Here is a 27,391-nt window from a genome sequence, read left to right as displayed (position 1 = left end):
CTTCCCTTTATTGATCAAATGCTTGAGAAAGTGGCTGGACATGGATGCTATTGCTTCTTGGATGGGTAATCAAGATACAATCAGATACCCATTGCCCCAAAAGATATTAAGAAGACCCACATGTGAGTCAGGTATTTTTGCTTACAGGAGGATGCCATTTGGGTTGTGTAATGCACTTGCCACTTTTCAGGGATGCATGATGTCTATATTCTCCGATTTAAACTGGAAGTGTCTAGAGGTATTCATAGATGATTTCACCCTCTTTGGTGATGACTTTGAGGATTACTTGAAGAATTTGGAGATCGTGCTTGAATGTTGTGAAGCCACTCACTTGGTTCTTAACCGGGAGAAGTGCCACTTCATGGTAAAAGAGGGAATTATCCTGGGCCACAAAGTGACTACACATGCATTGAAGTTGATAGAGGTAAAGTTGATGTAATTTCTAGGCTCCCTCCACCGACTTCTGTCAAAAGCATAAGGAGTTTCTTAGGACATATCGGGTTCTATAGGAGGTTCACCAGAAACTTTTCCGGCATTACTAAGCCATCGACTGCATTGCTAGCGAAAGATGTCAAGTTTATTTTCAGTGGAGTGCTTAAGATCATTCGAATTGATAAAGAAAAAGCTTATGAGTGCTCCTATTATGGTGAAACTTGATTGGAGCCAGCCATTTGAGATAATATGTGATTCCAGCGATGTAGTTGTGGGGGCAGTTCTGGGGCAAAGAAAAGATAAGATGATTAGGCCCATTTACTATGCATGCAGGACGTTGAATGATGCTCAAGTCAACTATGCCACTTCTGAGAAAGAGATTTTTGATGTGGTCTTTGCTTTTGACAAGTTTAGATCATATATGGTGGGGAGTAAAGTGATTGTACACAGTGATCACTCAGCCTTGAAATACCTATTGAGTAAGAAAGAGCCCAAGCCGCATCTGATGTGGTGGGTGCTGTTGCTCCAAGAGTTTGACTCGGAGATCAAAGATAGAAAGGGCATAGAAAATCAAGCCGTATATCATATATCTCGACTTGAGAGACCTCCGGTTGAAACAGTTGAAATAAGGGAAGAGTTCACTGATGAGCAGATTTTCTCCATTGTTGCGGTCTTCGATAGGCCGCCTTGGTATGGTGATGTAGCTAATTTTTTGGCTAGTGGATGGTTGCCTCGCGAACTCTCTCATGATCAAAGAGGGAAGCTTCAAGGGGAGGTGAAAAGTTATTTTTGGAATGATCCTTTCTTGTTCAAACTGTGTGCAGACAGTGTGATTCGAAAGTGTATGCCTGAAAGAGAGATGTCAACGATTCTTTCTCATTGCCATGATGGAGCAGCTGGAGGAAACTATGGTGGAAATCGCACTGCAGCAAAGGTCATGGAATCCAGTTTCTATAGGCATACTTGGTAAAAAGATGCACGGGTGTATGTAGCTACATGTGACAAGTGTCAAAGGGCAGGTAACAATAGCAAGAGGGATGAGGTTCCACTAAACTCCATTCTGGTATGTGACATTTTTTACCTTTGGGGCATTAACGTCATGGGCCCGTTCTCATTGTCTCATTCTTATATGTAAATCCTAGTAGCCGTTGACTACGTCTCTAAACGGGTCGAAGCAATCCCTACTAGGGCCAATGATGCTCGGGTGGTGTGTGAGTTCTTACAGAAGAACATCTTTACCCGCTTTGGGACACCTCGAGTGATTATCAGTGACAATGGGTCGCAGTTTGTGAACAAGAAGTTCGCTGCATTGCTATCTAAGTATGGGGTCACAGACAAAACAGGAACCTCGTAGCATGCCAAACTAGTGGGCAAGTGGATAATCGTGAACTTAAACGAATTCTTGAAAAGACAGTTAGTGCTTCTCGTAAGGATTGGTCTGTAAAGTTGGATGAAGCTCTATGGGCGTACAGAACTGTGTTCAAAACGATCATAGGGACTTCACCATTCAAACTATTATATGGAAAATCGTGTCATCTACCCATTGAGATAGAACATAAAGCTTACTGGGCAATTAAGATGCTTAATCTTGATCTTAGTCTTACGGGTGAGCGCAGAAGAGTGAATTGGAAGAGTTTAGACTGGATGCGTATGAAAATGCACAAATTTTCAAGGAAAGACAAAGAGGTTACATGATCGTCTGATTAAGCCAAAGAAGTTGCTTGAAGGGGACAGAGTCTTACTATACAATAGTAGACTTAGTTTGTTCCCCAGAAAATCCAAGTCAAGATGGACAGGTCTGTATGTGGTGAAACATGTCTCACCGTATGGCGCCATTGAGATCCAAGATGAGAAAGGGAATGAAAGCTTTAAGGTGGATGGGCACAGGTTAAAACCATACCTTGTTGGAGGATTTTACAAGAAATCCTCTAGCATCGTGATCAAATGAGACTAAGTGATGAAGTCAAGCTGACGACTATAACTCAGAACTACTTCTAATCCTTTTTCTTGCTTTTGTAGAATAGTTAGATAATTGTAGTGTAGGATTATTAGAGTTTAGGAGTTTTGATAATTTTTTTAACAGTTATGAGCATGAATTGGACACAAAATAAGTACATAATAGAGTTGGGGCGAAACTCATAGGCTAAAACGTGAAAAGAACTCTGAGAAAATTGGCCTAGAGCGCCGCATGGGGAGCCGCACTAGGCCAAAGGGTCGACTCTGACAGAAACATAGCTCTCTGAACTTCTCCACTATCGTGTCGCATGAAGCACCGCATCCTGTGACGCGGCTGTATAATTTTTGTCGGCCAGATTTTAAAAAAAATTGAAAAAATTAAAAAATATGGACGTCCGGTTCTACTCTAACCCCCGTTCCCCCCCTCTTTTCTCTTTTATTCTTTTACTCTCCTCTCTCATTACACTCTAACTCAACTCCCAAACTCTTTCTTCTTCTCCAATTCCTTCCACACCCACCTCCTATCACTCCCATCCATCTTCAAGGTAAGTTCTTTCTCTCGTCTCTTCTCTTTCTTTTAGTATTTAATTGTAGTATTTAAGTAGTTTTAGTTTAGTTCAACCAAACCCAAGGTAGTTGCAGTTCTGCTAATTTGTTTAGTTTCTTTGCTTATTATGGCAAAAAATTGTGCTTAATTTGCGGAGTTTTCATTGTTCTTATGATTGTGGAGGATTTTTGGTATGTCTTGGTGCTTATTGCATTATTTTTTGATGGAGTTTGGTGGGGGTGCCAATATGGCCGAAAATTGGAGGGTGTTTTGTGCAAAATTGGAGCACTTTGTGCTATTGTTACATTGTGGTGGTATTGTGGTTGTTGTTGGGCGGTTGATTGGTGTTGTTGTGTAGTGGTCCTAGACCGATTGAAGTTGAAATTATGAGTTGAACTTGATGAATACAATATGTTTGATAAAATTTCCCAATGACATAGAAGGTGAAGTTGTGCTTAATTAGAGGAAATTTGTTATGAGATAATGTGATGCTTGATGATAAGTGTGGGGTGGGAGGTCATGTTCTTATGTTGTGAAACTTTAATGTGTTAGCCCCGAGTGCTAATCGATTGACGACCCCATGCTACTGTGTTCCTAGGTGCTAATTGGGGGTCTAATTCATGCTAAGTACTTGTGTAGTGTTGTATTGTAACTTCCTAATTTTGTTAGTGGTAAATTAGAATAACTTCTTATTCTTATTTTATTAGTTACTAGTTTAGCTTCTTGCTTTTATATTTTACACTAGTGTAGTCCATGGTTATGTTGTTGTAAAATTATGTTGGTGATTGGGTGGGTTGTTGATTACTTGTAGCGTGCTTTCAATGGGGTAGTTTGAGTCTCTGATATACATTGTACTTGTGAACATGCCAATAACATAAGTCTGGGGTGGTTACCCTATTTGGTATTGTTTTTGTTTTAAGTGTTGGGCTAATTTTGTTTGTCTTGTGCAGGTACAATGTCTCGTCATCCTAGCAAACGAAACACAGGTTCCTCCGAGGTTGCCTCTAGTAGCCGTCGAGGAGGTAGGCGGGAACCTCCCCCCGCCCTAGTGGAGGAGGAAGAGAAGCGCATTGATCCAGATGTGGATGTAGTACTGGGCTGCAAGTATGACATTCGGGCTGTGCCAACTCATGCTAGGATGTGGTATCGGGGTTCATAGAGCACTCTCATAAGTTGTTCTTGAGGTTGCTGCGTCGGTCCCCCTATCCTGATATTAGACACTAGCTGTGTGGCGCGGGTTCTCTTGCCACATGGACGCTAGATGCTAATGAGTTCAACAAAGACATGAAGAAGTGCAATTTCCAGCGTCCCGCTAGAGTCATTCTCCGGTTGATTAATGCAAAGATCATGCCTACCCCGAACGATACTGATGTCTCCAGGTTGAATGTGTGTCTCCTTTATGCCTTCTTGACTCAGATGAAGTTTTATCTGGGCAAGATTATTCTTGAGCACATGGCTCGAGTACGACCACTTGGGGCCCACTGCCTGTATTTCCTAAGCATGATCACTCGGCTTTTGAGGATGCACCATGTGGAGGAGGAGTTCCATTATGGACGGACGATTCCGAGGATGCGGCCTCTTAAGGCCATTGATGTCACAGCTGTGACAGACCCCCCTTCTGCTGCTATTCTTGTTGATCATAGATTACTTCGTGTCGAGGAGACACTACAACTGCTATTTGTTGATATACGCCTTCGGGCGACTCGGGGGGAGACTGACTTAGCAGAACTGCAAGAGGACCACCCCCTCTTCGCGGTCACTCAGCAGTGGTTGGGCTTGGCAGATGGAGCACAGATGTCACCAGATGAGGATGTAAACTATGTTCCCTCTGATGATGAGGAGTACTTATGCACCTTTGAGGGTGTTGATGAGGAGTAGGCAGGGGGCCTCAAAGGAGTTACCTTTTTACTCTCGTTTCTACTGTTTTGCATTGGGGACAATGCAATTTCTTAAGTGTGGGTGTGGTGCTCCTATTTGTTTGTATTTGTTTTTTTTCTATGTGCCAATTGGCTCTGTTTGATTTGTTTCTTGTTTTCTTAGACAATATGATCTGTAAATTATAACTCTGAAGTCTATCGGCCTGTAATAGTTAGTAATGAATTGTTTAGTTTCGACTCTACCCGACGATGTATTTCGTCGACTGTCTTCTTGAGGGATTTGAAGTCGAACGAGAAAAATAAAAAAAATTTAAAAAATTGAAAATAAAAAAATATGTCTTTTTTTTAGGTAGTGTAACAATATCCCCATGATTTTTCTTTGTGTCGTGGTTCTTTTCCAAGGGTTTTACTTGAACCGCATATAGTTATTCTTTTGTAGTTTTATAGGAATATAGAATCTTGAGTTATAGCGCTAATTTGAAGCAATTTTACTTGACTGCATATGCCTTGAGAGTGGTTAGTGCCTTAGTTGTGACGTCTAGGCTCAGTTCTTGACTCTTAGATAAGTGCCTTAAATTTGTTGATTGTAACTGTGCTTAACGGCTTTGACTAGAGAGTCGGGATAAGTGAGTTATGTGCCAATATGTGAGTGAGATTTTTGTTGATATTCTATGCATGTTAGTTGATGTTTAGAACTTGCCCCGTGTGTTTGCAAAGCAAAATAGTAGTCTTGTTCAGTCTAGAAAGTGATATCGGTATTTCTTTGTGATCTAATTATATGCATGTGATCCGATTAATTGTTGTGTATCATAGTTAGCCCTTTTGAGCCTGTAATCTTATTTTCTTTGGTAACCACACTACAAGCTTGCCCCTTTTGTTTGAATTGACTATCCGTTTGAACTGTTTACCTCTCGTGAGCACTTGAATATTTATGAGCTTGTTAAAAGCTAAGCGGAGGTATGGTTGAGTTTTTTGAGTGGAACTATAGAAAGCGGAGAAGGGTGCACTGTTTGAAAAAAATTGTGAGAGCCACTTGTAGGGAATTGATAAAAAGGATAAAGAAAAGAAAAAAATTAGTGTTTGTATATATTAGAAAGAAAATTATTCCTTGCTAGTGGTAAATCTTGCTTTGTCTGTACTTAAAGAAATTGGAAGCTTGGTGTTAATATGATGTGACGGTTGGGGATTGGTTCAACACAAGTGTGAGGTTTGAATTGTTAATGTATATGTATTAAGGTGCTCAGGGAGTGTAGCCACTATATCCATATGCATCTTACCCGTCTCGCAGCCTACATTACAACCAAAATAAAATCCTACTTGATCCTTGACTGAATGAGCTCAATTAGTGGAGTATTACACTACAGGCAAGCCTATGGTACATTCTCTGTGGTGCATGAATTTTATTTCTGAGAGCAAGTGAATTCTTTCTATCTCGAGTTCCTATTTGTTCTTGAATTTTATTGTGTGTGGAACTACTCTCTATTGTTTGTGTGGGGGCACATGATTTGCGAAGGTAAGGTAAAGTCATCGACCTCTGTGTTAGAGTAAGTGAACGAGTTGTGAAATATGCGTGGTGCTTTTGAGTCGAGTCTTGAGGCTGGGATGTTATGACATGGTGCTTAGTCTATTTTAAATATTCCTGGCATAATGTGTTTGGGAAGTTGTTTGATGAAAAGGTCGTCCCTATGTGAATTGCAGTTTAATTGCTCGAGGATGAGCAATGATCTAAGTGTGGAGTGTTGATGGTAGGCTAGAAATCCATGTTTTAGCAGTAGTATTGCACTATAATTATTGCATTTTACGTCTGTTTGAACTTAAATGATAGTGAATTATACTTATTACGTGTTTATGCCTTGCAGGAAACGATTCTGAGCTATTAAGGTAATTTGAAGCTAATTGAAACAAGTTGGAGCTTTGAAGTCTGAGTAGAAACCTAGAAAATTAAGTCGGGATCACATTTGGGGGTCGAGGACCAAGTCCAGATGCCAAAAAGTGGACAAAACTATTTACTCTGAGAAAACCTCACAGTCGCGCCGCGGCAGTGTAAAATAGGGTCTGACAGGATTTTGTGGTCTCTAAATTTCCTCACAAGCGCGCCACATGGCGCGGGGCAGGTGTACAAAATTGTTAGAGTAATATCCTATTTCGGCTAGGAAAGGTAGTTTCGTCCGGGCTTGTTTCTACACGGTATAAATACACCAAAAACACAATTTTTGGAGGACTTTTGACCTACAAAAGATTGGAGCACCAACCAAGGCAAAAAGACTCAAGAATTCATTAAGATTTCAATCAACAATCGGTGCAATACGGGAGCTTGTATCGAATCATTAGCATTGATGTTTTCTTTGTTCTTAAACCTTATTGAGATGACTTTTTCCGTTGCTATGGAGTAAATTTCATTAGGGTGTTGCATATACGGTGCTTTGATAACTTGATTAGGGATTCGATTCTTGATAATTGTTGGAGTTTTAATTTGTATTGTGGAGTTATTTATTATTTTGCTTAATTGAAAGATGAGTTTGATATTGAATTTCTTTACATCTTATGCTCTAGTTTAAATTCGTGATTAATTCAAATAGGTAATCGCAAGAGCCTCTTAATTGTTAATCGAACTAGAAAATAGGAAAATATTCGTGAGAAGTTACCCTTTAGATCATACCCATCATTTCATTGTTGTAATTGTTTACCGTGCTTCAATTAGATTAGTTACTGAATTTAACGTTTAATTGAAATAGGAACATTAACTTCAAGTGTAATCTGATTATCTGTTAAATTCTTGAGAATCAACAGTATTATAGAGTGAACTAACTCAACAATTGGATCCCGAGTCAATTATCTTGCACCTATCTAGTCAATTACCCTTATTTCTCTCATTGATATTTCTTCGTTGCTCATCTGCTATCTTTTGTAATCAATTGGTAATTGCTTAATTTTTAGTAGTTAATCGTAGTATTAGTCATCAAATCAAGTGTTAATTTTCCTAGATAGTAATCAAGTGAAGATTATTCGAACATTATTTAAATTCAATCCCTATGGAGACGATAATTAAACTATGCTATCTTTGACTAGTGAGCAATAATTTTGTGTTGTGTTTTGCGCTCGTCACCCACTAACACTTAGTTTCACCCATTTTATTGGTCGTTAGACCACATATTATAATAATAACTGCGGACACACTCACATCTTGTGTGTGTTTGTATGTAATTTAAAATATTCTATAAGTAATTATTTTGTATTAAATTGACACCCTTGTCACAAAGTTGTGAAGGGTGTAGTGGTGCTATCTCTACTCATTTGGCCCTTACCACTGAAAATAGACGCCTTTTGTTATTGGGTTTGGCGTGACATATTTTTACTTAAGTCGTGAATTTTTTAATACAAATATAAAGTTCTAACATAAAATTATTGGATTTGCTCCCACACCCACTACTGTAGTTCCGCCCCGGCTATTAATAATGCGCTCTTCCCTACTATGCTGAGTCGCTGACAATCGATGCCTTGTCCGAACGTCAAAGGCATTGTGTTTTACATTGTTCATGATTTAGAATTAATCAGAGGATATGGATATTATCGAAACAGAGCCTTTTGTTTTGTAGCTCAAACTCATGTGCATGGAAGTTTGGCATTCAGCTTTCTCATTCACAATAGTATGAGAGTTCACACGTGGGTGTGGGTGTGGGTGTGTATAGAGAGAGACACACACAAGAATGAAAAGAATATGAGTTACGTGCCCCACAAACTAACACTACATTTGTGTTCAGACTCTAGTAAAGTCAAGGTCCAGTGTGGTTTTTATTGACAATTTTACTTGTTTTCCCATTCTTGTGCCCAACGCTTAGGTGTGTTTGGTACGAGGGATACGGGATAATTAATCTCGAAAGTAAATTTGAGATGAATTTATTTCATATTTGATTAGAAAATCACGGTATAATTAATTCCGAGATTAGTTATCCCGAAATTGTAGTTTGTAGTGTTATTTTCATTCCTATGGGAGGATGGGATAACAATCTCGGGATAATTAATCCTGGGATAACTTGTTTTCCAGCCGAACAAATCCTAAGGGTAATCTCATGGGTATGTTTTAACTCCAACCATCTTCAGTGATATCTACTACTACACCTGACAAATACAGTTAGGAACAAACTTTACGAGTATCATTACCAAAATTACTACTCAGCCTGTTTTAATTTGTGTTGTAGTTTTTATTGAGCATAAAATTTAAGAAAAAAAGACTAGTAATTTGTGATCTTAATGTGTATAAAGTTTGATCGTGAGATTTCTGTAGTATAAAAGCCTGTAAATAAGAGTAAAATAGGATGTCTAAAGTTAAACTGTTTTCAAATACAAAAACGTATCATTCATTTTGGAACCTTTTGGAATGGACTACACACAACATAACAAACCCAATGAAATCTCACATGTGGGGTCTGAGGATGGTAGTATGTACGCAGACCTTACCCCTACCTTACGAAGGTAGAAAGGTTGTTTCCGGTAGACCCTCGGCTCAAGAACGAAAAAGGAAGCGATAAACAAACAATAGCATCAACAAAGTAATATGACAATGGAAGCAAGTGACACAGTATGTAATAAAAAAGATATTGAAATAAGTAAATACAAGAATAATGCCTAACTACTGGTGAGAATGACACACAGTGTAATAACAAGGAACTGGGAATTTCACTGGATATAAGAAAATAGTATATCATAAAATGAAACGACGAGAAGTACTTTGATTAAGAATTGGTTTTAAGCATATTGGCAGAATTTCTACTATTAAGTATATCTATCATGTCCATTGACATAGCTAAGCAAGATAGAAACTCAAAGGCAGGAGAAGTAGTTGCACTATTCTTTATATAATAAAATTATACTTTCCACTGATTTATATCCTAGTTTCGCCTCTAAATATTCTGAGGGTCAGAATTACACGAGGGTAGGGAAAGATGTAGTAGGGTTTTCATGGGACCTAAGAAGAGTAAATTAGGGTGAAAAGATTTTGCACGAATGATTTAACAAATTCGCTTGTCAATTTGAGCTCTTATGCTCTTAGGGCATAAGAGCTTCATATATATGATGCTTTCTATATAATATGATGAGAATTTGTTATATAGGCTATTTAAGAGCTTCCTATATAAATTGACGATTATATGATATGGTCTTATTCCTATATAAAATGAGCTTCCTCTACAAATTCTAGTACAGATGATGCTTCCTAGGGCATAAGAGCTACCTATATAATATGATGCATGCTCATTCTCATTAGTATATGTACTACAAGGGATAACAGGTTGATCTTCTCTGAGAGCTCACATCGACGGGAAGGTTTGGCACCTCGATGTTGACTCTTCGCCACCTGGGTCTGTAGTATGTTTCAAGGGTTGGGATGTTCGCCCATTAAAGCGGTACGTGAGCTGGGTTCAGAACGTCGTGAGACAGTTCGATCCTTATCCGGTGTGGGCGTTAGCGCATTGAGAAGATCTTTCCCTAGTACGAGAGGACCGGGAAGGACTCACCTCTGGAATACCAGTTATCGTGCCCACGATAAACACTGGGTAGGCAATTGCGTAGCGGATAACTGCTGAAAGCATCTAAGTAGTAAACCCACCCCAAGATGAGTGCTCTCCTTTTCCGACTTCCCGCAAATTCTTTTTCCATGGCAAATATCTACACCACTGTAACATACAAATTTGACATATTTGTAACTGCCCTTAAATTAGTTACAAGTTTTTCCTTTAGATGCATTCTTAAAACCATAATAGCGTTTGGTTTCTCTCCAAGTCTTCTCTCTCACTATAATGTTGGGAGTAGCGAAACAAAAACAAGATTCAGCTGCAAGAGAGATATTTGAACAATTCAGCATACTCTGTCACTACATATGCTTATTAAACTGTGATATAAAGCATCTAAAATAGGAAATTTTAATTAGCATCATCGCGGATAAATAGATAGTTAACAGCTCCACATAATTCAGATAGTTAACTCAAATGCTTAATAGACTGTTCAACTTAAACTTGATAGCCTGAAAACGAACTTCTGCACGTATGAAAGCTTTTCCCAGAGGGGGATAAAATGGTGATGACTCCTACTCTATAATGGCAAAGAACACAATGATAAAGATTTAGCTCCAAAATACAAAAATAGTGAAGATTTCTGGGGAGTTAATGTTACATTGTCCATCTACATCCATTGTACTACGACGACATGCACCGCACAACAATCATCCATCTACAATGCAAGAATGAAAGAAACTCTTATGGCAGGCAAAAGAAATAAATAAGTTACCCATAAAACATGTATCAGAAGTTGGTAAAAAGGGAGAAAACGAAGGCCTTAACATGATTCTAAATACTTTGTTCCACAAGTCCTATTGAAGTCAAAGAGTACATGGTAACAAAATTGGCAACAGTTATCAAAATCTTGAAGCCGAAAGGAAGCCAATAGCATGTAATCACAGCCCTAAACAAGGAAAAGCCATCGTCAAACTACTATACTGAAAAATGTTTAAAATTAACCTGAATTATGATGCAAATAAGTTCTTAGAGGATAATTCTTGACTTAAAAAGTGAGGTGCACATGCACAATGAGCTTCAGAGGAATTCTCAACAAGTAAATACTTAACATATACTTCAAAAGAAGTAAATTTCAATGAAAGGGAAAACAATCCCACTCTAACAAACGAGAAGATTAGGATGAAAATCAAATGTCAGTGATGGAAGAAACCAAATATTTCTTCTTTTGGAGCTCATACAGTACTCTAGTTTTCAGACATTCTCTTAGACTGCATGGACATAATACTTCGGTTGAACCCTCCGACATCATAAATCATCATTGCAATCTGATTGAATACCAAGTATTAGAATATACCTAAACATTATTAAATTTGAAGAACTACAATGAGAAATGCAAAATTATATGCTAATCTGATTCAGTTATCTCAGGGCCTAGTTAAGTTACTAACTCATAGGCAATCAATGACAGCCACATGATTCACAAACATGCAACAAACAGTACCTGCTGATCAATCTAATTATCAGACAAAAACTGCAAATCACCACAAACACATCATCAAAAACCTCCACACCTTTTGAAGATGTAAAAATATTTTGGTTAAGAACTACCATGCTAAACGAACGCGTAAAAGTCATTGATGGAGAAGTTCTTTGCATTTCAGCAGGTTGAAAAAGTACCTAATGAAGACAGACTCCAACTATCAGCAAAAGCTGAAATCTTAAGCTAACTTGCCCTATTGGATGATTATTGCTATCAGACAAACTAGGACTTTACCTAGTACTAGAACTTCTTATTACAAATTTATAACTCTGGTGGACTGAAAATCCAAAAGAGAACAAGAGTAGAGTTTCGGACAATACCAAATTAAACCACAACCTCTTTCCACCCTCATTAGAAGGTAGGTAATAATGGATATAGAAGATATTTGTGATTCCTGGGAACATCTAATCAGTTCAATGCCACTTATCATGTATTCAAGTTCAATCTCCTAAGAGATTTATCAGGTTACAATAAACTAAAGTGTACAATTGAGTAGCTCATGAATACTAGAAGAACACTGCTATTTATGTAGTTTTCATCATGTTTCATTCTTGAGGCTAGTCTAAAAACTAATCTATGACATTTCAAAACATGAATGCTTCTAATTATCCATCGGCTCCCGTGAAACTCTACTGGGGTATACTCAGAATTTTCCAGAAGCAACTTGGCATAAACAAACAATACGAGGACAGTAGATACTTTAAGAACTGCATAGTCCCAAGTAACTTAAAATCTGGTAGACACTAAAAATAACTTGCTTTTTTCTAACACCAACCAAAGCCAATAGATTAAGCACTAGTATAAAAATGCTTTCCAGACAAATTCCAGCTTTTTCTTGAAAAGAGTTTCGCCATCGGTAATAGACGACAAAAGAAACTAAAGTTCAGAAAAGGAAAAAGATCCCATGTTCTCAGTCACTATCTACTTCTCATGTTCTTACACCGCATGGATATTTCACTTTGCTTGTACTCTCTGACATTCATCATGCATCATCATTGCAATCTGATTAAATGCCAAGTATTAGAATTAAGCTTACATCCTTAGAACTACAACTGAAAACGCAACATATGTATGCTAAACAAATTTAGGTCCCACAGTCAATCTGACTCAATTTTCTTGGTCTTATCAATGGAATTAAATCATCAAAATCAAAATACAGCGGCATGATTCACAAAATCTGATGTATTTCAATCTATGATCAGATGAACACAGCAAATAACATCAAATGCTGATTTCAGCATAATGACATAATACAATGATGTTCAGAGGAGAATAATATTTAATTCCTTTAGGAAATTGAAGCCAAGCAATTAGAAGTTTCCATTGGGAGTTAATAAATAGAATCTTGACCACTATAAAGTTTTCTTGGTAGATTGGAATGCTAAAAAAAGAACAAGCGGAGACAAGCCTATAATACAACAGTCTCTAGAAAAATCCAACTCTAACGTACTCCTGGGAAAATCATGAAGCAGAGAACATTGTTGCCTTACTCGAGTCAGAAGAATGAATTATGTGTCAGCATTAATCATACAATATGGAAGTTGAAGGCACATTATATTAAAACCAAATATCACATGAACAAGTTTAGCTATGCATGTTAACACCCAAGCGATAGTTAAGCTGTATATTGACAGTGGAGAAAGAAAAAGAGAGGCGGTGTAATCATTGATGATCCTTTCCACATATGCTAACATTGGTTTTCCTTTGCTGAATCAACAGAATTTTAAAAAAATTACATTTTTAGTTAGTTATATCTCAGACGGGAGGTTCCTCACCAAACCTAAGAAAGAAAACTGTTATCAATTACTTAAAAACCAACAGAGTGAAAAGATATATGCATAACTCGAACTCAAGTTCAAGATCTTCATCTAGTCCTCTCTTGTCCTACAATATGCATCCTTTACTTTTAGAGAAGAAAGAGGAAACATAGATAGAAGAAAGTAGCTTATGGCTGGAGCATCAAAACTGCAGAAGTTAGAAGAAATGTTTCTAATTAATTTTCATCTAGGAATAACGTCCCTTTTGGATAAATAATATGGCAAAGCAAAGTAATTGATTTCTAGAGTTTTATGTTCTTTAATACATAATTCATTGAATTGTAATGTTAACACTCACGATATTTCAATTTTGCAAATATTTTTGATAACCGAGAAATTCTTGAGAGCTAGTGGCGCAAGGTTCGAAACTCAACGGGTTATGGGCCCGTCCCTCTATCCATCTCCACTCAATTTTACTATTTTATATATTGTTCCTCAACCTTTTTCTTCCTTATTACTTCCTTTTCCATTTCTCAGGACTTCAGGTTGGGGTCAACAACCTGTTGAAGTTCAAAGCTCAAAGTAATGCAGGTGTTGCACTATAGTTAATAACTGTCTCAATTCTCAAGCAATCAACTTAAAGCCATTACCAGCTGACTCAAAGGCCAATTGGCTAAGCTAAAATATCAGCTTACTGGCATTTCAGAACTAGTGAAAATGTGTATTACACAATCATTCATGCATATGAGAAAACATAATTTACTGCTGTAAAATTCTTCATACATTCATCAACAACCAAACAATAGTGTTGACGGCATAGTTAAGTAAATAAAAGTGTGATTTCTCTAACAACTTAAGCTTTTAGATGAGAGGGTGTGTCGAAGGCATAATTAAGAAAATAAAAATATCCTATCTCTACTCTAACAGCTTAAGCTTATCAGATGGCTAACACGATTCAACAACAAACATTCAGATTGTTTTTTTTATAGGTAACACAATCATACAGCTCCAATTAGGAAAATAAAACGGAGATTGATGCATTATTCTCACATATAAATTGTAGCGAACACAAAGTAACTATACCTTCAAGAGTCCAACCGTAACTCCGAGGAGTAGCAGAGAGCATTGAAGTGAGTAATGCTGAGGCAGTTGCAGTGTGATAAGGAAACATCGATTCCACTCTAACACTACTCATTTCTACAGGCGACCTTCAAATTTATTACATCAAATCTATCAGGAAAATAGATACTAAAAACAATTGGAGAGAATTGAATTTTTTTAAATTAAGAATAAATAGATTTATTTAGCGTGACCTGAAAATGCGAGCGGTGAGGGGTTTTTGAGTTGGGATACGAAAGGGAGAGCTCTTTGGCTTGGCGCCGGAGGCAAGTCTGGCGGCGGCTGCTCGGCCGGAGGTGGTAGCGGAGCGGAGAACGGACCTGGCGGCGAAAGTGGCCATGATTGTAAAAGGGCTACAGAGAGAAGCAAAAAGGCTTTGTTGGGGTTTTAGGTTCAGAAGTTGGGGCTCTCGTCAACAAAAAGGCAAAATAGCTAAAAGCCCCTAAATTTAATAAGAATTATTAGTTGCACACCTAGACTGTAAGAAATATTAATTAACTACATGAACTTTGCTATTTATTAGTTTTTACCCTTGGACACGGGTAGGTAGGGTGTTCATAAAAATCCGAAAAGCCGAACCAAATCGAAAACCAAACCAAACTGACCAAAAAAACCGATACTTTTTGGTTTGGCTTGGTTTGGTTTTGGTTTTGAATTTTAAAAACTGATCAAATTTGGTTTGATTTTGGTTTTAATCAGAAAAAAATCGAAAAAAAACCGAACCAAACCGACTATAGAGTAGCTATTTTAAATTTATTATTACACCTATATATATGTATATTTTTATAAAAAGTTTCAAAAATTTAATGGTAAATATTAATAGTTTGCACTTTTAGTATAGTTCTTTACCTTTATATTCTAGTTTGATTGGTAGTTTTCTTTTGTTAAGTGTAAGAATCCATCTCGTATTAAAAATAATATATTTTTAATTGAGTCCTTAAATTATTCATCACTATTTGATTCGATTATCATCAATATATCTTGGTAAATAATAGATTTCTCAAAGGGCAATTGATTTGATAGTGTTACGTTGAGAATGTGATCTCCGGAATATGTGTTTGGTAGTGTATGTATTATATTTTAAGAAAAAATCGACAATAACCGAAAACCAATAAAACCCGAGAAACCGAATCGAGAAAAACCGACTTAATTGGTTTGGTTTGGTTCTAATATTTGAAAAACCGACTTACTTAGTTTGGTTTCTTTTCAGGGAAAAACCAATTCAAACCGAACCATGAACACTCCTACGGGTAGGGGTGACAAACGGGCAGATCGGGCCGGAATGGGCGGGTCGAAAATAGATAATTTATCCAACCCGGCCCATATTAAATAGGGATAGAAAATGGATTAACCGGCGAATAATATAGATATCCATATTATCTATGACTTCTTGAATATGATCGAGAGAATTCCTAGTCTACCACACTTGAGGAATCTCTAATTTGTGCAAATATAAAAGTTAAACCCATTGGTTATTCATTGGTATCTCAATTTTTAAGTGGATAATATGGATCTTATCCATATTTAACCCATTTTTAAAAAGTTCATTATCCAATCTGTTTTTTAGTGGATAATATGAATGGATAACAATTTTTTTATCCATTCTGCCACCACTAGACACTGGTGTGAAGAGTATGAATACATTTTCTTTTATGCACGTGAGAACGAAAAAAAATGAAAAATCAATTTAATAGTGTTTTGGTTGGAATTGTTAGTTTTAGAGTTTAAGACTAAAATTGTCAAACTTTTATATACATTAAGGATTATATCTATTAAATGGTACATATATCAAGGACCAACATAGTCCAACCCCTCTAAATTAGAGACCAATTTGACCATTTCCTCAACTATCATCACAATTCAACGTCCGTATATATTTACCCACGCCTATTGCTGGGTAAAATTTGTATCTTTCACTCACATATTTATTATTTAATCATGATTAAGTCATATATATTTATAAATATTTTAGGCAAAGCCATGACAAATAATACTTTAGTAGCTCTTGTAGAAATGTATCTCTTTCACTCTACAAAAAGAGAGCAAATGCCATTATAGATCCATAATCTATATTAGAATTAACTTTTACATCCTTATACCATTCATTCAACTTGAAGATTTGGTTTGGAAGATTTTTAAATCTAACACCTATCTAGGACTGCTAGCGGTTTTTGTTCGTTATGCTATTTTTATTTACAAGTTTTTTTTTTTTTTCCAATTTTATTGTTATCATAATTATTATCCTTCCACTTATTTGCTGTCTCTTACGGTGTTGATATTATTTATCCGGTTTCTGTTGTTGCTACAGATCTTTTGTCTCTGCGCCGAGGGCCTCCCAGAAATATCCTCTCTACCCCTCCGAGGTAGGAGTAAGGTCGGCGTATACTCTACCCTCCCCAGACCACACTAGTGAGATTGTTACTGGGTTGATGTTGTGTGATCATACATTATTGGGCCTTTTGCATTCTGCACCCCTAATCTTTTTTTATTTTCACCTTATCCTCATATTTTCTACAACTTACTCCCTAATGTATTCATTCTTTAGAAGTATTCATATTTAAAGTTGCAAAATAGGAACTAACTAATATGGACTTCCCTCTTTTCAATGTCTTAGAATCAACTAGTATGACACTATAAAATTCATCAATGGAAGCTCGGTGCACAAGTCATTTTGCATTCACGCAGAGTTTGGGAACGGGTCACACCTCAAGAGGTGTGATGTAGATCGCTAACACTAATGCAAGCATTAGTCGCTACTTTCACCGCTCGAACTTGTGACCTATAGGTCACATCGTTACAAGAAATATGACATACGACGACATTTTATAAATGTCGGTGTAAGTAACATAAATGTCACAAAATTATTTACCGACATTTATTTTACACTTATATCAAATATCAGAAATTTCAATGTCATTTTTTTTCCCGACATTTAGATTAATGTCGGCAAATAATTTGTGACATTTGTGACGACATTTATCCAATGTCACTAATTTGGGTGTATATATATATGTCGTTAAATTATTTATAGTTTCTGACCTATTATGTGAATATGAAAACAACTATATCAGTCATGGCTAAAGATTAAATGGAAGACATTTATATTAAAGAAAATAGTTAATTAACAATAATTTATTCACAATAACATCCATTCTTATTTCAACACTTTCCAGTACACTTCAAACAATTTGAACCAACTATAAGTTACTTCAACATACAATTAAGTAACTTTCCCTTAAGCGTCCACACTACTCTCCCGGGTAAGGTCTGTGTACACACTATTCTCCTCAGACCCCACTATATGGGATTATACTAGATATGTTATTGTTATTGTTGTTAAACGTCCAAAACAATCTACGTTGGCCATAGCTTTAATTTCGTCCTTTTGATGAAAAAGCTATAGTCTCCATGTTTTCCCCGAGTCAACGATTCCTTTACATTAGTTGCTCTCGCTTTCTTTTAAAGTATTCCAAGAACTGAAATCAAAAAAGGAAAAAATCATCACTAAACTTATTAGGAAATTACTACTAAGTAGCAAAAATAACAACGTGATTGTACCTTGTACAATATTTTGAAAATATATATAAAGTCATGCGTCTGCTACCTTCTACAAGAAAACATAAAAACCAATTCAACATTAGAAGCTCAAAAGCAATGTATCAATTTGACATTATAAGCCTATGCAAAAGATCATTCCACTAACAAAGATGGAATTACATATAACTGTAGGAAGTGTTTGACAGATGATATCCCCTTCTCAGCCAGCTGTTTAGGTGACAAAACATCTTTGGCAATCTTTTCCTAACTTCCAAATTTCAATGTCCCAAGAATGGTGGACAATGCTTTCTATAAGCTAAAGCAAAGAGAAATAACATGAAAATATTAGTGTGGTGCAGAAGAGGAACTAACAATCTCTAGTATCATTGTAAAGGCTTGCTAAATCCTTCTTTGCTCTTCAATTCGCCAGAACGATATATATAGGAGTGGCAAACGGGCGGGTGGAGTCGGATATGGTTCGGGTTGAAAACGAGTAATGAAAAAACGGATCAATTATCCGACCCGACCCATATTTAATACGGATAAAAAACGGGTTAACCGGCGGATAACCCATATTTAATATGGGTTACCCATATTATCCATGACTTCTTGTATATGATCACTTTTGGGAGATTCTTAGTCTCTCTAACTTGAGGAACCCCCAATTTGAGGCTTTACAAATGTAAAAGTTAGACCCATTGGTTATCCATTTTCTAAATGGATAATATGGTTCTTATCCATATTTGACCCGTTTTTAAACAGTTCATTATCCAACCCATTTTTTAGTGGATAATATGGGTGGTTAACTGTTTTCTTTGAACCATTTTGCCACCCCTAGATATATAGATCAATTTCAGTCCCAACATTAATGGCAATGTTCCTTATCCAACTTGAATTGTCAATAAAGCTGATATCTTAAGATACCTTACACCATCTACAATCTAAATTATCAAACACATAATCATAATGGTCTTTTACCTTTTCTCTCACGAACAAGTATCCACAAGCTTCTTTTCCAGTCCAATCTGCCGTGTTGTTTGGATTAGAGTCACCATCAAGCACAACCAAACAACTCTTAACAGAAGATAAGTAACCGTATGTTCATATCCTGTTGGAAATAGCATCACGCAATTTAGTAGTGAAAAAGATAGCCCTATAATTTAGTAACTCATTTACCTTTTGCATCGACTAGTGCATCAGTATACCATGTGTGGTTAGTGGATTTCAAGGTTCTGCAACAGTAAGAACAAATTGAACACCCAAACAATGTCAATAATCTAATCCTCTAAGGCATTCACTCAAACAGTTGGTAGGAATGGAATAGAACGAAAATAAGAGAAAAGATTGCAACCCTGTTAATGGCATTTAACTGGAAATTCAATCCAGTGAACAAAATAGAACATAAATCAAAAATGAATAACCCTAACCTGAAACTTAATAAAATGAACCAAAAGTCTGAGAATTATCAGTAGTAGTATCTAAATACTAGAGAATAGATTAAGTATGACGCTCAACCAAATGCCTAAATTTCGGTAAACTTCTGTCACGTTTAGAGTTCTAGACAGCAACCTGGTCATCTCCTCTTCGATTTTCTGCGTCACGCAGGGATTGGCTTATTCGCTAAATGATCGCAACTCTAAACTTCAAGAAATTGATAGTGCCAGACAGATATATGAAGCAAGTTCAACAAAAATTCATACTCCCCCGGTTCACAATAAGTGTCCAATTTGATTTTAGCACGCCCATTAAGAAAATACTAAATTCTATACAAAAATACCTATTATGACTAAACTACCCCTAATTAAACATTTAATGTGAACAGTAAGAAAACTTTTTAGGGATACATACATAGGGGTTATTTTGTAAAAACAAATTAAATTCTTTCTTGATTACATAATCGGATACTTATTTTAAACCAAAATGAAAAAACAAATTGAACCTTTATTGTGAACCGGAAGGAGTAGTAGGCGGCTACCGTTTCACGGAAACCTTGACAATTTTGTGAATATAAAACGTTGGCATCGTTATTTGCGGGTTGAGGATGGGAAGATATTGGTAGGGTTTCGGTAGACAGGCCTTTCTTAATGTTTTTAGTTTTAATTTGCAATGATTGAAATTAAAAAGTAAGAAAATTTCCTTCATTAGCGTAAATGACAGTAAATACTCACGAATATGTGACATTTTTACTTAAATGTCTCAATAGTTCTGTCATTTCTTATTAAATGTCACTCATTTTATGATATTTCTTAAAAAATGTCACAAAATTGGTCTTTTTCCGTCATTTATTATATATGTCATTGATTAAATGTCGTTGTAGCTATGTTTTCTTGTAGTGCATGGTGTTAGTAAACTGTAGTTGTAAAATAATTCTGGAAAAAATAAAATAACATAAACAGAAATATAAACGAAACAGAAGTTAATCCGAGCCCACTGAATTCACAGTGTTTCCTTAAGGAATTTAATCCCCTCCTAGTACCCAAGGTTATGGATTATTTTCTCCCAGGATAGAACGAATTACACACCGGTATAGTGGTACTTCAAACCTAGTGTTTCAGCGAACACAAAGTTCGGTAGCAAATCACACTTACTGTTGCTTTCTTTGAAGTTAAAACAATGAAGAAGAAGGAGGAGAAACTCAGAAAATCCCATGGAAAATCTGAGAGAATGAACTTGTATTTATAGCCAATGTTGGGATGAAATCTGAAGAGGTGCAACTCTTCAGAATGACTGTTTATGCAAAACGGCCATAGCATAAATGCCTAACATAAATAGCTATTTACTCAACAATAAAGAGGGAAAATTGAAGAGGGTAGTTATTTTTTGTTACAAAAACAGAAACGGAAAAATGGAAACGGTTGGATTTTAATATTAATATTCTTGGATTTAATATTAATATTTTGTTATTAAAACGGATATTTAATAACATTTCTGTTAATATTTACTATTAGCAAACAAATTTGGTCCAAAAATTAATTAAATCAATCATTTGACCGAAGCCGAAGCCGAGCGAGCGACGACGGCGGCGCGAGGCTTGCCTTCTTCTCAACTCTTTAAGAGCTAGAAGAAAAACAATTGCTTATATACCCATTAAAAACCTCTTCCTCTTCCAATATGGGACAATGTCCCTTCATCAAGGAGGGAATCTCAAATGAGACACAAATATTTTATTTTTCCTCCATTTCCCATTCACCCTCTTTTAAGCATTAATATACTTAAAAACCCAACACATGGAGACAACTTTATCGTTGTTTCAAGGCTGCCCTACGCTCCAAGACTCCCCTACGCTCCAAGACTCCCCTTCATAAAAGTTCATCAATATTATTAACAATGCGTTACGAGATATTCACCAAAAATAATGTGCTCTACAAGATTTCTGAGTCAAATTATTGGCTATCTTAGTTAATAGCGAAATTAGTTTTTATGAATCTAGTAAGAAAATAATCATTTAGTTTCTCTTGATTAACAGTGGCGAAGCCAGAATTTGCACTAAGGTTGTCAGATAAAAGAAATAGACCCATGAAGAAACCAAAGGGGTGTCAATATATAGATGCTAGGGATATCGGTTGTGTCTTAGTGACTCTTCCTCTTTTCTAGGTTTTTTTTCTGAGTGTTAAAACGATAGGTCTGCGAGCGTCCCATCTTTTTCTTACTTGAATGAAGAAAGACAGAACCTCTCTTTTCGGCCACAGCCAGCAGTTCGCTTTCCACTTCCGAATACCAAAGAGCGATTGAGAGTACCCCTTAAATACATGTGATTCCGTCACTGTCTTCATGTATGTTTGTATATAAACAAGTGTATTTATTGGTTCTCCTTAGCATAGTTATTGTATAAGTTCTGTATGTACATGTCAGTGTACGTACATGTAAATCCATGTATACCAAATATATTTCAAGTAAATGGCTTCTGATTAGGTGCTAATTTTTAAAGCATTTTATATGGTATATTTCATTAATTGGTTTCCAACTCATATATATTTTCAATCCTAAGTGCAAATGGATGATGTTATGCATGTGAATAACCCAAGTGATGAAGTGATCATGTTGAGTCAGGGAACAAAGCCGTTAATCTATATATTTATTTCGTTTAATATTGTATGTTAATGGTATAGTACTGGAAACGTAAATAACCAATTTGATTATTTTTGAGCGCGAGTTAGAACAATCAAGCGCCTGTAGCTCAGTGGATAGAGCGTCTGTTTCCTAAGCAGAAATCGTAGGTTCGACCCCTACCTGGCGCGGCTTATTTTTTGTTTATCTTTTTCATGTTATATCTCTTATATTGCTCTTGTGGGTTCTGTGTATCAGTACTGATTGTGTAAAAATTTATAAGCTATTAATTTATATAACTTAAATCTATCTGTATCACTTGTACAAAATAAAAATGAACTTTTTAAAAACAGAAATAACAACAAAAGAAAAAAAGAGAAGAACGAATTTTATATGATGTTATATAAAAGTTTTTTCTACAACTAATAATGGCTTTTAAAAGTGACGGCAACAAGTATTCCCACTGTTCCCTGTTATGCTTAACATCAGGGGATTATCATTTTTTTATAGCCTTGTTGTTCGGATCAATATATGCACCGTCAACTAATTTTACGGGTGTCTATTACCTTCTATTAGTACTAAAACACCCTGGGATCATCGATCCTAAGCCGTAGTGAATATAACATGAGTTCATTTTGGCAAATAAAAGTACAAAATCATAGACTAATAGCTATACATCGGTGGTTTTGAGTGAAATTAAATATGGAAAGCAAGAGCTATAGTCAAAAATACATCTTTATTTAATTATTGGAGTAATATTTTTCTATAAAACATAACTTCAGATATAAAAACGAAAAGACAAGTCCAATGATTATTGGAACTTACATAGCATGATTTTATTCACTTTAGCTTTGTTTTAACTATTCACAAAAGTTGGAACTTCTCTTCGTTCTGCGTGGTCCACACAAAGTTATTCTTGAATTCATTGTTATTTGTTGCGAATTCTCTTGTATTTTCTTAGGGATCTTTGACGTATTTCTCAGTGTTTACACAATCAAAGTATTTTCCATTTTCAAAGAACCCCTCGTTGAAGTACTCCTCGTTGTTGTTGTTGTTAGTATTGCCACCATTGTGGTACTCCTTGTTGTTGTTGTTGCTGTAGTAAGTGCTACCTCCATTGTGATACTCCTCGTTGTTAGTGTTGTTGTTGCTAGTACTGCCACCATTGTAATACTCCTCATTATTGTTGCTATAGTAAGTATTACCCTCATTATGATACTCCTCGTTGTTGTTGTAATTGTTGTTGTTAGTACTACCACCATTGAAGTACCCATCGTTGTTGTTGTTTTTGTTGTTAGTAATGCCACTGTTGTAGTACTCCTTGTTGTTGTTGTTGTTGTTATAGTAGTAGTAGTAGTAGTAGTAAGAGCTACCCATTGTGATACTCCTCGTTGTTATTGTTGTTGTTGCTAGTACTTCCAACATTATAGTACTCCTTATTATTGTTGTTATAGTAAGTTTTACCCCTATTGTGATACTCATCATTGTTGTTGTTGTTGTTGTTAGTATTGCCACCATTGAAGTACCCCTCGTTGTTGTTGTTGTTAATACTGCCACCATGGTAGTACTCCTTGTTGTTGTAGTAAATGCTACCAGAGGCGTACGCAGAAAGTTTTGTAAGCGGTATCGAAATTTATAAAAGAATTGAAATATAACTTTGATTATCATACCTTTAGACAAGAAATAACCTTAGTCTATTGATTTTGTTGAGTCTTAAGTTACAAAAGGTCCTGAGTATTTGCAAAAGAAAAATGTGCTAGTTGAGGTTTGAACCTTTGACCTCATAGAGAAAAATCAAGCACATTACCAACACACCAAGACACAATTTATGTCAAGTGGTGTCATTTTTTCCTACTTATCTGTTTCCGTACAGTATAAATACATATATTTAGTAAAATTTTCCGACGAAGCGGTGTCGCGTGACACCGCTTCGGTAAGCGTAAATCCGCCCCTGAATGCTACCTATATTGTGATACTCCTCGTTGTTATTGCTGTTGTTGCTAGTAGTGCCACCATTGTAGTACTCATTGTTATTGTTGTTATAATAAGTGTTACCCTCATTGTAATGCTCCTCGTTGTTATTGTTGTTATTCTTAGTACTGCCACCATTGAAGTACCCCTCGTTGTTGTTAGTACTGCCACCATTGTAGTACTCCTTGTTGATGTAGTAAGTGCTATTCTCATTGTGATACTCCTCGTTGTTATTGTTAGTACTACCAGTATTCATGTACTTTTCATCGTTATTGTTGTTGTTGTCATTCTTTTGGACTGTGACCGAGGCCACATGGTCATAAGTCTTAGAATGGTATTTGCTATTGTGAATATTATTAGTTAAGGTGGTGGTGGGATTAATTTCTTTGTGGGGTTTTTCTACATTATTAGTAGTGGTAGACTGGTAGTGGTAAGAGGAAGTTCACCAGACTCATGACCATATAGGCCATATCCATTATTTTCAGTTTCAGGCAAGAAGTTTGATTCTTGTTCTTTGTTGAGAATAACTACTTGTGTCTTTTTTTCAGCATTGTTGTTGCTGGAGATTTTATTAATGAATTGACTTTCTCTTGCATGGATTTGCAATGAAGAAATGAGGTTAAGAAGGAGGAAGATGAAAGAGAAATGCTTGGTAAAGGCAGCCATGAGATAACGAAAAAAGAAATAAATTTGTATAGGATCTTAGTGCAGTGAACTCGCTATAGTTGTTGCTTTATATAGAGACCATTTCTCGCTTTTAAGTATACAATCTTCGAGTGTTTGAATTCTGTTTTTTAAATTATTTTGAACTTTACTATTATTTTATTTTCTTCTTTTTGTCGGAGGTGAGGGAACGGTTAGAGTTATTATCGCTTCCTTCCAAAATTTCCTGTTGATTAGGTGCTAACGGGGACATGTAAAATGGATGAAAATAGTAGTCCTTGTGCACTAAAACATATAATATAGTACGAAAGGTATTAATTTTCTAGTTTAACAATTATGTACTTGTTTAACCGAAAAATGGGATTTCAGTCAAAGCTTTATTTTTAGAAGAACTCGGGTTACTGATAATCGGAAATGAATAAAAGAAATGGATTTTGATAACCGATAGATAGCAGAAAACAAAGTAAACCAGTATATTCAGATGATATTGTGTGTCTACAAATGATCAGTCTTCTCCCTTTTATAGCTATTTTTAAGTTATACGTTTTGCCTTTATCATAATAAGGTCATTATGGACGATTAAAGGCATTAAATGCTACGTTACATAATCATTGCAATTTAATACAGATCCTCTAACGTTTTCAGTATCTAATGCTTATTAAATACTGTATCTGGGCTCTCCTGTGTCGTCAGGTTCATTCTTCTTAGCTTTTAGACTTAAATAGGTACGAGCAACGAGTCTTTTGAATATTTGCTCGTGCCTCTTCTTGTGCTTCCGCTCGTATCTGTTGCAACTCGTGCCTCTTTGCTTAATCACCATTCTTTGACCTGCCTACATGTCATGGCATGTCATCTTTCCATCACTTCGATATGCATAAACTCAATTTTACCCAATACAGATAGTCCCCCCACTTGCCATTTATTCATCAATTGAATATTTGGGAAGTGGATTTTATTGAAGCGGGAATATTTACCGCCATAATGCTATGATAGAATCGATGCTTCAATTGTCACTTCCATTTAATGCTCGTTACATGTGGCACTCTCTTATTGGCTCTGCAACTTGGTAGCGCCTTTTATGGCGTTTTTACGGCTTCAGTAATCACGAAGCGACAGTTCTCATTATGACCTTTCCATCATTGTACCTTTTCCTTTGACGGTTGCCTTCCCAGTATAAATTTAGTTTTGTGCCTTTGTCTTTTCTTCATAAAGCTTTCAGAATATTCAATTCTTGTTTCCATCTTCCTCGTAAAACTCTTAGAATATTCAATTCTTGTTCTTTACCTTCCTCGTACTGCCATGGCTTCGCCAAACCCTAACCCTAGGAAAGTCTCCATAGTTGACAACTTTCCTTCTACTCCTAATATGAGTAGAAGAGGGGATGGTAGACTACGTAATTTAGGGTCTTCATCCAGTTCTGGCCCTTCTTCTAGAACCAGAGGTTCTGTTTCACATAGATCTTCCTCTAGAGGTAAGGAGTCCTCTGAGCCTCTTCGTGAACCTCTAGTAGAGGAGATAATTCCTACGGAATTTTCCTATAATGATAGAGAGTCTCTTAGAAACCAAGTATCTTCCTTAGATCATGCTGATATTTACCCAACTCAGATCATTGAAGGTCTGATTCCTTTAGTTCGTAAAGACTGTCATTGGAGTCAGGATTTTCCCATCATAATCCCTAATGCAAACCAAAGAATCACCTCTCATTTGATGGGATTTTCCTTTGTTTATACATATCCTTTTACCTTGGGATTCAAACCTGCTATTGACCCTGTCATCCTAGAATTCTGTCATTTTTTCGACGTATGTTTAGGTCAGACAGGCCCTATTGTATGGAGGGTTGTTTTCTGTTTGAGGCATTTGAGCAATGTGGCCGGTGTGCCTTTCACTTTCTCCCATCTAATTCATCTTTACTCCCCCAGACTTTTTCGCAATGGCGTCTTCACTTTAGTAGCTAGGAGCAAAAGAGTTCTGGTTAGTCCAGAGGATGACAGAGACCGTGGCTGGTATGACCGATTTGTTGCTGCCCCCACCGTTGGTTTGGTGGGTGAGGAAAACGTTCCCTTTCCCGAAAAGTGGAATTTTTCACGTGAGTAATTTTCTCGTACCTTTTTTCCCTTTAATTTTCATGACTATTTATTTTAATTTTCCTTTTCCTTTTCAGCAACCATGGGAATTGTGGATGATATTCCCAATTTTCGTGTTTGGGTAGGAAAAATGTTGAATGCTGCCCCAATGGAGGAAAGGTCTTGGAAGGCTCTTTCCCAATGATTTGGTTGGAAAGTAAAAACTCACGGTAAGAGTTTTTTTTTTAATTTCACATATTGCTTTTTTCTTTGAACTTATTTTAATCCTTCTTTTTATCAGGATTTGCAATTCGAGGGATTACTGCCGAGGCGATCGCGGCTCTCGTATCTCTTTGGAAAAGGCCCAGGAAA

The 27,391-nt window shown here is 36.4% G+C and overlaps 2 protein-coding genes, 1 long non-coding RNA gene and 1 other non-coding gene across 12 annotated transcripts; 1 reads left to right on the top strand and 3 right to left on the bottom strand.

Annotated features, from left to right (window-relative positions):
- Positions 1-10,436: 10,436 nt before the first annotated feature.
- LOC109244528 (protein NUCLEAR FUSION DEFECTIVE 6, chloroplastic/mitochondrial-like) lies at positions 10,437-15,146 on the bottom strand. Of its 7 annotated transcripts, none has more exons than XM_019411633.1 (4): positions 14,933-15,144; positions 14,703-14,827; positions 12,803-12,864; positions 10,713-11,037 (listed from the first exon to the last, which is right to left on the bottom strand). In XM_019411633.1, the coding sequence occupies exons 1-3, from the start codon at positions 15,076-15,078 to the stop codon at positions 12,845-12,847; spliced, it is 291 nt and encodes a 96-aa protein (XP_019267178.1). In that variant the 5' UTR covers positions 15,079-15,144; the 3' UTR covers positions 10,713-11,037; positions 12,803-12,844. The 7 variants fall into 7 exon arrangements, with proteins under 7 accessions (XP_019267175.1, XP_019267178.1, XP_019267181.1 ...); XM_019411634.1 differs by lacking the exon at positions 10,713-11,037 and adding an exon at positions 11,052-11,268; XM_019411630.1 differs by lacking the exons at positions 10,713-11,037; positions 12,803-12,864 and adding an exon at positions 10,437-10,641.
- A 2,732-nt stretch (positions 15,147-17,878) lies between these two features.
- On the bottom strand, positions 17,879-20,006 carry LOC109244527. 3 transcript variants are annotated; one of them, XR_002070709.1, is made up of 4 exons: positions 19,845-20,006; positions 19,254-19,507; positions 18,297-18,591; positions 17,879-18,214 (listed from the first exon to the last, which is right to left on the bottom strand). It is a non-coding gene; the product is annotated as an uncharacterized LOC109244527 (long non-coding RNA). The 3 variants fall into 3 exon arrangements; XR_002070707.1 differs by having other exon boundaries at positions 19,254-20,006; XR_002070708.1 differs by having other exon boundaries at positions 18,297-18,345; positions 19,254-20,006.
- A 2,435-nt stretch (positions 20,007-22,441) lies between these two features.
- Positions 22,442-22,513, top strand: TRNAR-CCU. Its single transcript has one exon. It is a non-coding gene; the product is annotated as a tRNA-Arg (tRNA).
- Positions 22,514-23,279: 766 nt separating this feature from the next.
- LOC109244522 (GATA zinc finger domain-containing protein 14-like) lies at positions 23,280-24,959 on the bottom strand. Its single transcript, XM_019411625.1, has 4 exons — positions 24,740-24,959; positions 24,299-24,590; positions 23,696-23,911; positions 23,280-23,628 (listed from the first exon to the last, which is right to left on the bottom strand). Exons 1-4 carry the CDS (start codon positions 24,957-24,959, stop codon positions 23,280-23,282), a joined length of 1,077 nt encoding a protein of 358 aa, XP_019267170.1.
- Between the last annotated feature and the right edge of the window lie 2,432 nt (positions 24,960-27,391).

Source organism: Nicotiana attenuata, unplaced genomic scaffold (genome assembly GCF_001879085.1).
Source record: "Nicotiana attenuata strain UT unplaced genomic scaffold, NIATTr2, whole genome shotgun sequence".
NCBI classification, from domain to species: Eukaryota; Viridiplantae; Streptophyta; class Magnoliopsida; order Solanales; family Solanaceae; genus Nicotiana; species Nicotiana attenuata.
This window is presented reverse-complemented; position numbering and strand designations above follow the sequence as displayed.